Source organism: Prionailurus bengalensis, chromosome D2 (assembly GCF_016509475.1).
Source record: "Prionailurus bengalensis isolate Pbe53 chromosome D2, Fcat_Pben_1.1_paternal_pri, whole genome shotgun sequence".
NCBI lineage: Eukaryota > Metazoa > Chordata > Mammalia > Carnivora > Felidae > Prionailurus > Prionailurus bengalensis.
The window spans coordinates 55,043,500-55,054,759 of NC_057351.1; the positions used below are offsets into that span (position 1 = coordinate 55,043,500).

At 36.7% G+C, this 11,260-nt stretch overlaps 1 protein-coding gene across 4 annotated transcripts in view; it reads left to right on the top strand.

Moving 5' to 3' along the window:
- The window catches only part of ZNF518A (zinc finger protein 518A), a 28,522-nt gene extending 20,704 nt beyond the window's left edge, over positions 1-7,818 (top strand). For all 4 annotated transcript variants that reach the window (XM_043597107.1, XM_043597109.1, XM_043597108.1 and 1 more), the window contains 3 exons: positions 380-429; positions 958-1,081; positions 1,231-7,818. In XM_043597107.1, coding sequence (XP_043453042.1) covers positions 1,354-5,814 — 4,461 coding nt within the window. In that variant the 5' untranslated portion in view covers positions 380-429; positions 958-1,081; positions 1,231-1,353 and the 3' untranslated portion in view covers positions 5,815-7,818. The remainder of the gene's footprint in view (positions 1-379; positions 430-957; positions 1,082-1,230) is intronic.
- The last annotated feature ends 3,442 nt before the right edge of the window (positions 7,819-11,260 follow it).

Genomic DNA, 11,260 nt, shown 5'->3' on the forward strand with positions numbered 1-11,260 from the left:
TGAATAGACATTATGGGTGAAGCTCAATGTGATTTACACTTTATTTTCTTTAGTTTATCTAGTTTTCTGTTACTCACAATATATATTTAAGATCACAAAAGTAAGAGAAGACAATTTTTCCAGTACACCATTTTGCTATTCTGCTGAACCTTCAGTATTCAGATTTCAATCTCACCGATGTATTATCACATCTTACTATTTTACTATTTTTTATTCCTTTGCAGTTTGACTCATAATGTGTCATTCCATGGTCATCACAGTAGTGATAGCTACAATTTATATAGCACTTTACAGGATACTGTTACATATATTTTCTTATTTAATCTTTACAACAACCCTGTGAAAGGGGAAGTGCTAATTTTTCTTTTTCACTTTATAGATGAAGAAACGAAGACAGAGATTGAGACTTGTCTAGAGTAACACAAACCAGTAAGTGTTGGAATTAATGGAGGCAGGTAGTAATGGGTGCCTTCTCCTATGCCAGGGGCTTTCCTTGCTGCCATGTACCTGGGTTCTAGGGACAAAGAGCCAAGATGGTCAGGAACCAAAAAGGTAGTAGGTGGACTTAATTCGTACCCCAGCAAAATGTGTTATTCCTTCTCATTTCTCTCTCTCTCTCTCTTTTTTTTTTTACACCATTTAGTAGTGATAACTTGAAAGAGCACATAATATCTTTTTGTTGTTGTTAGATAAGTGAAACTTATTTTAAACATAAGTTATCCCTGAGGCACTAAGGAAGTAGAAAATCTGGAGGGAAGTCTGTTGAATTTCTCAGAGGGTAATAGCTATAGGGTCAGCTAAAGAAGGGAGAAAGTTACTAGTACATGTGTGTAATTGGAACTGAAATTTTTATGGCTCTCATTAAGATTTTTCAAATCCTGTTTAAAGATTGTAATATCAATTTCATATAGCAATCTTAGAGCTTAAGGGTGCTTATCCAGTTGTGGTTTTCTTTAGATGACAGAACCGAGGTGCAGAGAAGTCGAAGCCTGCCTGGTGTCCCAGAGAGTGGCTGCAGGTAGAGCTTGTAGCTGCTGACTTCCTGATTAGCGCCAGCTCTGCTTCCGACTCTTACCTCTTGGTAAGCTGTCCTCGAAGTACTCCACAGTCTTTTCTATCTCTTTTTATGTGTTTGATCGACATTGGCATTTTGTATCAAAATGAACTTTAAAATTCATGAAAATTACTGATGCTTACGTGATGAAAATTCAATTCTTTGTTTGATTTCAGGTGAGTTAATGTGGGAAAAATCCTCGTATTTTGAAGATGTCTTGCAACAGTATTGTTTCCTGTTTAAGTTACAAGTAACTTCAGTTTTTAGAGAAAAAAGAAATTGGGTTTTTTTGTTAAATCATGCCATCTGAACAGAAACAGTTATTTTTTGATGAAAAACAAACTATTTTAAAAAAAGATTATGATGTGAAAAATGAGATAGTTGATACTATTAGATCAGTGCTTAGGCCAAAAATTTCAGAAAGTCGTTTTCATTATGAACTAAAAAATGTGAAAATCGATTTGCCGAAGATAAATATTCCAAATGAAGTCTTTTTGAAACATGAAGTTGACAAATACAGAAAGTTATTTCAGCGTCAACCACAGACTGCAAGAAAATCTATCAGTATAAAGACTGTAAGCTGTGTAGAGGAGTGTATGCTGCTCCAGAAGTCTGAGAGAGTTGAAGAAGAGGGTTTAAAAATGTCGGCAAAAATACTCAATTTCAACTGTTTAAAATGCCGAGATAGCACTCGATATAGCCCAAATGATTTACAGAAACACTTTCAGATGTGGCACCGTGGTGAATTACCTTCATATCCTTGTGAAATGTGCAGTTTTTCAGCAAATGACTTCCAGATATTTAAACAACACAGACGGACACACAGAAGCACTTTAGTAAAATGTGACATTTGTAACAATGAGAGTGTGTATACTTTATTAGACTTGACAAAGCATTTTACATCCACACATTGTGTAAATGGTAATTTTCAATGTGAAAAGTGCAAATTCTCCACCCAGGATGTTGGCACATTTGTTCAGCACATTCATAGACATAATGAAATCCATTATAAATGTGGTAAATGCCATCATATATGTTTTACCAAAGGAGAGCTTCAGAAGCACCTTCACATTCATTCTGGTACATTTCCCTTCACTTGTCAATATTGTAGCTATGGTGCCACTAAGAGAGAGCACCTCGTAAGACATGTTATAACTTTGCACAAAGAACACTTATATGCGAAAGAGAAACTGGAAAAAGACAAATATGAAAAAAGGATGACAAAGACTTCAGGACTTAAGCTGATACTGAAAAGATACAGAATAGATGCATCAAGGAAGACATTCTGGAAACGCAAGAAGATCAACAATGGAAGCGACCGAAGTATAGAAAAAAACACTCAAGTGCTAAAAAAACTGAACAAAACACAGGCTAAATCTGAAGACCAGAACCATCTTGTTCAAGAACATTTAAATGAAGAAAAGGACGAAAGACCACACTGTGAGAATAACGATAAACCTGCTGAGTTAGGGTCAGAAAAGCCAACTCTTCTGTCCACTGGGCAATATAATAGAGCTGAAGAGGGATCACATTCGACTCTAGGTTTCTTGAAGACTGCTGTACAAGGACCTACAGTGTTGATGGTGAAAAATAATAGAATAACAATTCCTGCTAACTACAGTGCTGATTTTATGGGTTTTAAGATGGTGGATGGAAAACAACATATTGTAATAAAATTGTTGCCTACCAGTAAACAGAATTTATATTCACCAGGCTCACAGCCAGATGCTGCAAAGGATGGTACTGGCAATTTGCAGCCCCAGACACTGGACACTACTGGATTTTTAGCAGGAGTAACAACTGAGTTAAGTGACACCGTTTACATGAAAGCAACTACTCCATTTTCATGCTCATCTCCTCTACTTTCAGGGAAAGTCCTATCAGAAAAAGAAATGGCTTTGCTATCTCAAACGGGTAATATGCTTCAAACAGTGGATGATGAAAAAAGTGTGTCGTCTTTGTCAGCATCAGGATTGGTTACAGCATCAGTGAATTTGGCCACAAAAGTTGAAACAAAAGATAATATTGACTTATGGGGAAGTTGCATTCCTCAGAGTCACCCTGAGATACCAGGTGCTGCCATTAGAAGTCCAGATAAAGTCAACTTTGCTACCAAACAAAATGCATACAACAGCGGAGATATGCATAACTATTGCATTAATTATGTCAGCTCTGAGTTACCTGTTGAATCTTCCAACCACGGATCATTACCCTTTCATAATTACTCAAAAGTAAATAATTCTAATAAACGTCGTAGGTTTTCAGGAACAGCGGTGTCTGAAAAAGAACCCTCATCAAGCAAAACGGTTGTTCAACAACCAATAAGTGAATCGGTTTTATCTTTGGTGCGAAAGGAGAGCTCAAATCCAGATAGCATGTTAGCATCTCTTAGCCTGTTAAATACTAAAGATGGAACTTTAAAAATGCAAGCTGAAATTGAAGAACAATGTGTGTTAGAAAAAGGACAAAACATTGACGGACAGAACTTCTACACTAATGAAAATCAAAATTTGGAGAATGTGACTGAAAAATCTAAGTGGGATGACATTTCTAATGTTGAGTCACCTATGATGCCTAGAATCACATCTGTTTTCTCTCTCCACAGCCAACAGGCATCAGAGTTTTTGCCCCCTGAAGTAAACCAGTTACTTCAGGATGGGTTAAAAATAAAATCTGATGCAAAACAGGACTCTAGTAAGACTCCAGATAAAGGCCTGCCACTTCATTGTGACCAGTCCTTTCAGAAACCTGAGGGAGAAGGCAAAATAGTTGAATCTTCAAAAGACTTCAAAGTACAAGGCGTCTTCCCAATTCCATCTGGTGGTATAGGGATTAATGTGCCTATAAATGATCTGAATTTAAAGTGTAGTGGAAAAGAAAAACAAAATCTGTCAATATCACAAGATGTGAGAGATTCAGAAAAGGCACCTAGAATTTCAGGTATTGGCACATTACTTAAGACTCAGTCAGATGCAATAATAACACAGCAGCTCGTAAAAGATAAACTGCGAGCCACTACACAAAATTTAGGTTCTTTATATAGGCAGAGTCCACTTCTAAATTCAGAACCAAAAAAAGCTATATTTGTTCAGACTCCAAAAGGCTTTTTTGTACCGCTGCACATTGCTAACAAGCCTGGATTACATGTTGTTTCAGGAAGACCACTTCCATTGGTTAACACACAAGGTGTACCTGCTTCTCTTCTTTTAAACAAGAAACCCGGGATGATTTTAACATTTAATCATGGGAAACTTGAAGGTGTTTCCACTGTCAAAACTGAGAGTGCTCAAGCTTGTGGAACTACAGCTAAGGAGCCTTGCAGAACACCTTTTTTAAAGGTGGAACCAAACAGTAATTGTCTGACACCTGCACTATGTTCCAGCATTGGCAGTTGCTTGAGCATGAAAAGTAGTTCCGAAAATACTCTGCCGTTAAAAGGCCCGTACATTATTAAAACGTCAGCAAGTTCTTCAGTGAAAGCTGTTCCTACTCCTAATGTAGCTTCTGAGCACCAGGGCACCAAGTTGAATATTTTGGAATCAGTAAAACAGCAGAACGAGATTTTTCCCAAACCACCTCTTTATACCCTCTTGCCTGATGGCAAACAAGCTGTTTTTTTAAAGTGTGTGATGCCAAATAAGACTGAGCTGCTTAAGCCTAAATTAGTCCAAAATAGTACGTATTATCAAAACATACAGCCAAAGAAACCTGAAGGAACACCACAAAAAATATTGCTGAAAATTTTTAACCCTGTTTTAAATGTGACTGCTGCTAACAATCTGTCTGTAAACAACTCTGCATCCTCATTGCAGAAAGACAAAGTACCATCTAATCAGACTACAGGAGGAGAGCAGAGAGAGCCAGAATCTTCTAGAGATGCCTTACCCTTCTTACTAGATGATATGATGCCAGCAAATGAAATTGTGATAACTTCTACTGCGACATGCCCAGAATCTTCTGAGGAACCAGTGTGTTTCACTGACCGTTCAGATACCAGGGTGTTAAGGTGTAAAACAAATTGTACAATTGAGAGAAGCTTCGATAGAAAAAAGACTTCCAAAAAAAATTTTCCAAGAATAAAAACTCATGTAAGAAGTAAAGATTCTGAAACTGCCTTTGTACCTAGAAACAGGAACTGTAAACGAAAGTGTAGGGATAGTTACCAAGAACCTCCAAGAAAAAAGGCAACATTACATAGAAAGTGCAAAGAAAAGGCAAAACCTGAAGCTGTCCGTGAATCGTTTGGATTTAGCAGACCGAGGCTTTCAAAAGATGCAGTCAGAACTTTGCGGCTTTTCCCATTTAGTTCCACACAGCTTGTGAAATGTCCTAGGAGAAACCAGCCAGTTGTAGTTTTGAATCATCCTGATGCAGATGCCCCAGAAGTAGTAAGTGTAATGAAAACTATTGCTAAATTTAATGGACGTGTACTTAAGGTTTCATTGTCAAAAAGAACTATCGATGCTTTACTGAAACCGGTTTGTGGTAATGCTTCACAAACAATTTATGATGATTTTTCCAAGAGGCATAAAACATTTAAACCTGTTAGTTCTGTGAAAGAAAGATTTGTGCTAAAATTAACACTCAAAAAGATGAGCAAAAACAATTATCAGATCGTGAAAACTACCTCTGAAAATGTTCCAAAAGCTAAATTTAACTGTTGGTTTTGTGGTAGAGTATTTGACAATCAGGATGCTTGGGCTGGTCATGGGCAGAGACATTTAATGGAAGCTACTCGTGATTGGAATATATTAGAATAATTTACTGTAGTTACCAAGGAACAGAGAAGTAAAAGGGTCTTAGAAGAAAACAGTGGATTGAATTACCTTAAGGTAATTGTCTACTTCAGTATATACCTAAAATCGAACATCAGAAAGTAGGCTGTATTTCCATGGGAGACTAGAAAAGTTTTATGTGTGATAGTTGCAAATGCTGTCACTGCACACATAAGCTTTGAAAGAAACTAATCACAGCACAGATGTACCTTGATTTAGTTTTTTTTAAGTGTGTTGTTGGGAAGTTAGGGCTAAAGAAAATTTTGATAAAACAGTTTTCCCAGTTTAGTTATTTAGGGACTCTTAGTAGAGGGTAACGGCTGACAACTGCATTCCCTCTCTTCTTCCACCAGCCTTAGGAATCTGATAAGTGTAGCTCCTCTGAAGATGGAGAGAGCTCTTTCACCATGGAGCTGAAGGAGTTCCTCATCATTTGTGAAGATACACTAAGAGAGCTTGAGTAAAGAATTTAACTTTACATCTGCTCGATAGAGCTGTTTTGAAGGGTATTAGGTTCCTTAGAGTAACTAAGTACAGTTATACCTCTTGATGCTTGAAGAGAGTTTTTGACAAGTACATCTTTTTTTCTCTTACGCTGTGTCCCACATCAAGGATTGGAATACCCTCCCAAGGTGATTTTCTTTTTCTAAATGGCTGTGTCAAGCACTGTAGTAGATGAGAAGCCTCAAAAGAAGAATTAAACTCTCTGGGTCTAGTTTGAAGTCTAGTGAAGGAACTTGAACATTTTTCTGAATTTGATGATAATCTCCAGTGATTCTCTTGCACAGAACTATGCTTATTTGATTTAAATTGTTTGTCCCTCTTAAACCAAATGGCCCATTTTTGACTTGGTTGCCATGCATTTAAAAAGTGGACCATAGACGCACTTCCAAGGGAATGGCTTTTCTTGAAAATAAAAAATTATTCTCCAGAAACCATATTTTGAAACAAGATTAGCAAAGCAAATCAGATTTTTGCTGTTTAATTACTGTTAGGTGTCTAAACATGTACTCTCTGGGACAAACCATTTTTGTTAGCACCTTTTCAGTATGATTGACAGCCCAAAGCAGATTCTTTACTGTTTGTTGGCAGTTGAAATAAAGAAGCATTAATAGTGGATTCAGTGACAGTGCATAAAATTTCAGGACAGATTCCTAGGGGACATACCCAGCAGGTAGGGTTTTAAAATGGATATTTTCACGACAACGACAGAATCATTGACTGAAACTTCACCGTGTAAGTTTGGATCAAATTTTGTTGGATCATTGGATGACGGAGTCCTTGTATTACAAATTACTGTATAATTTTTGTTATATTGTTACTACAAGTGTTACAACATTTTCATTGACTGAAAACTTCAGGGCTTCTTTTCTGTATATAAGAAAGAATTTAAACCTGTACATATTTTTGTACCTTTCAGTTTGTTATGTAAATTTTGCACAGAAAATTTTTGACATAAAAAGTTTATTTTCCTTCAGTTTAGTTCTGTGCATGCACTAATAAAACTGGTTGTTTAATTTAAAAGGAATATGTAAGACTTTACCCATGTCCTTTTCTTGGTTTTTATTTTAGATGTAGAATTTTTTTTTTTTTTGGGTAAATTCATTTTTCAGGGATTGAACACTATTGTTAGCAAGTGCCTAAAAGATGTGAAACAGTTTACATATGTCAACTGTAACAGTAGGTCCCAAATGGGCCCATTCCCCCAAAAGTTTTATTTTAAAGAAAGCCATACATAGATGCTTCAAGCTATCTTGCTATGCACATTATACATGTACTTTTTTTGTGCAGTTTGTCTACTTTCCTAGTGAAGTATTTTTTGTATAAAACCTGTTATAATTGTGTTTCTTAAATTGAGCCTAAGAATGGAGTTGATTGGAAATATACAGTATATATTAATAACGTATATGGTGTTTAAAGAATGATAAGCATTGTTAATTTCTGTAATGAAAATTTTCTTCAATTAAATTTATCTTAAGTTTGTGTTTACACAGTAATTTTTTTTACTGTACTGAAGTCAAATGGGAATTTTATTCTAAAGGGAAATACTTCTATTTCAAAAAAGTTTATTTCCTTTTATGCTAGGGAACTGTGTCAAATAAAGTGTGGATTTGCCCCCCCAAAATGATAGATGAAACTTTGTTTGAGAACAAACACTTAACACCATAAAGTTACTATAGTTATGCTGATGAGGAAAATCATAGAGAGGCTTATGCTCTTTAGTACCCTAACAGCAATTGAAATGCTCTGCTGTTCTGGGTAGATGTATTATAACTCATTGCCTTCCATGAATAGAGAAGAGAGAGCAGCAACTATCATGCCAATGTTTGCAGGATTATAAAAACACATTTCAGAATAGCCATGCTGGTAAAAATCTAATGTTGTGATGCATACTTTTTGCCTTAAAGTTTTAAAAGCCATTTTAAAAAGCTTCATGCCCCAGATACTCTAGTTAGCCCCTTTTCTGATTTGTTAGGTTATTCTGAAGAAGGCAAACTTCCTTGGAACCTCTCTCTTGTGGAGTGGAAAATCCAAAATCAAAACCCACCATCCTTTCTTTTCTCCTAGCTGAAACTGAACTAAAGATTGTTCTCTAAAATAGGAATAGCCACTAATTTGAGGTTGTGACTACACTGGAAGGGTTTTATTTTTGCAATCCAACTTCTTGGTCAGGAATTTGTTTCATTTTTCCCTAGTTGTCCATCTCCAAGGAAATGGACCTATTTGCATTCGATTGAAAAAATAGTTTAACTTTCAAAGAGTTTACCTTTCATCTTACTAAGCACTCAGTGTATTGAAATGTGATATATATATATATGTGATATATATATGTATATACCTATATATAAATGTGATATATATACATATATATATACACACATACATATTTTTTTTTAATGAAAAATTGTGGTTTTGTTAAGGGGTCAGCAAAGTTTATCAGTAAAGGGTAAGTTAAGCTAGTAAATAATTTAGGCTTTGTAGGCCATTTAGTCTCTGTCATAACTTCCTAAATGAGCCATGAGCTGAATTTGGCCTACCAAACTGTTCACTAACCCTTGTTTTAGTTCTCTCAAAGGTCTGCCCTTAGAGTGGGATTTTTAAAGTTAGTAACAAATTTGGTGCAGTTTTTTTGTGATGTACACCAGCTGTATAAAAGTTACAAAGTATAAAAACTAAAGTGTGCATATAAAGTTACCAACATAGATGTGTTTAAAAGTGAAGGGAATGTAAATAATGAAAAGGATTAGTGGTTGAAATGGATGGGCCATCTGTGTGCAAAGGGTCATGTAACTTATGGAGGGTTTAAAAATGAGATCAAACCGTTGTGAGAATTTATGTTCAGGTTAAGTGAGAAATACTAGTTCTTTAAGTGATTTGAAATAGCTGTTAAGAAAAGTAATGAGTTCTTGGGTGGGGGGAGAATGGAGGTGAGGTGAAAACAATATTAATTCCATATAGCTAATTTACTGATCTTTTTTCCATTGTCTCCCCCCCCCCCCCCCCCCCCATTGACATCTGCTTTTTTAGCTTGGGATATGAACCATTTCTGTTGGGGTATTGGCTCTGTTCCTTACTTCAGCAATTTGCTAGCATTCTTATTTTCAGCAAAGTGCCTTGACTCCATTCGGGATCTTATCTGGTTGAAACTTGCTGGGGGAATTTTCAGGGCATTATTTGTTGTTAGTTAAGAATGTAGAAAGAATTAGCTAGTTCTGCTAATTAGCTAGTTAAGAATTAGCAGAAAAATTTCCCTATAATGCAGAGTTGAAATAGGATCAGCATGGTTGACTTTAGTGTTCATTGGTTTAAGTATGTTCTTAATTGTACAGTTGAGAAGTAGCCAATATCTTGGAAGAGGTGTTTGACCAAGTCTTCTTTGAATTATTTGTTTTTAGTTCCATCTTTTGAGCTGCTGTTAGTAAGTGCCCCCAACGTAACAATCTTCTTTCTTTGAAAAGTACATATCATTATTGTGACATTGTAAACGTTTGAGTAAATAGTGTAGGAAGAATGTTAATATGTACATCAATTTCAAATATCATGATTTTTAGTCAATGCCAAGAATGTACTTAACATAAAAATGCTCATTCCTAGTAAAGTCATTTTTGCTTTTTTAGAATTCTTCCTTAATACTTCAGAGTCCTTTAACCAAAAGTGAAGGTAATGTTCAGTTTGTGACTGAAACTGCTTCTTTCAGTTAAGGTGCCTGTTATCATCAATTACTTCATAAGTTATTGCTAATGTAAAAAGACAGGAAAGCAAAATGAAAAACTTGGAGACCAAAATACTATTTACAAATAACTTCATTTCAATATTTTGAAAATCCAAAGGAGTACACTGAAAATTAGCTTTTCTGAACACTTAATAGTAATCAATTGTGAAAAAATAAAAGAAGACCCATTTATAGTAAGAGCCACAAAATAATAAATTTAAAAGTTGTGTGAAGCTGCCTAAGGAAAATCCACAAAACCTAACTGGGAGATACACAGTGTCTCTGGGTATAAGATGAAATATACCGCTGTTTGGTAGATCCCATTTTCCACACAGGTGTCCCACAGAAGGCTCATATCAAGTGGGAGGTGGCAGTTGGTGGGGCCCACTGTACCACCGTCAAATCCTGCAGCGTAAGGAGAATCAGGGCAGGAGCCGCTCTTAGGTGCAAGTCCCCCTTTCGCACACAGCTGTGTTGCAAGAGATCTGCTCTGGTGGGCTGGGCATCTAAACGGCAGCTTCTATCTCTTCTAGCTTTCTGGGGGGCAGAAGAGCTATTATTCTGTGCACACTCAGCCCCTGATGAACATTAGCACATTCCATCCTCCCTGGTTCTGGGCTATAGAAGGTCCATACTGAGAGGTGATAGACGATTGTCACCCATGTCCTTCTCTAGCTCCTGGCACAGCTACTTTGCAGGGAAGAACTAGGAGACGTTGAACAAAGAGCCAGTTTCCTATACTGTGCCCCACCCCCACCCCCACCCCAGCATGCTCCATAGCACAAAGGCACAGGGGTTCTGTTCAGAAGAAGGTTTGAGTGAGCTTCAAAGACTTGACAACACACTTGACATTACCAGGGGCCTAACTTGACCTGGAACAGACTGGAGCAGAGCAGGTATAAACTGCTAATGTAAAACAAATCATATAAAAAATTTAAAACAATAGAACAAGCAGCTAGCAATAAATGGAGGCTAACCATTGCTGGTAATACCAATAAACACCAGCCAGAAAGCGTAAAGACAAGATCAGGGAGAGAGACAAAGAGAATGGATAAAACTACAGACATCCCTTGCGATCAGAAATAATGTGTTTATGTTCAAGCCTGCACCACATAGAAGCGACCAGACAGGGAACATCTGGGCTACAAGTCCAGATGACAGAATGTAGGGCAAAACTTGTCAACTCCCTAGACAGTCAAAGCAGACTCCAAGTCCCAC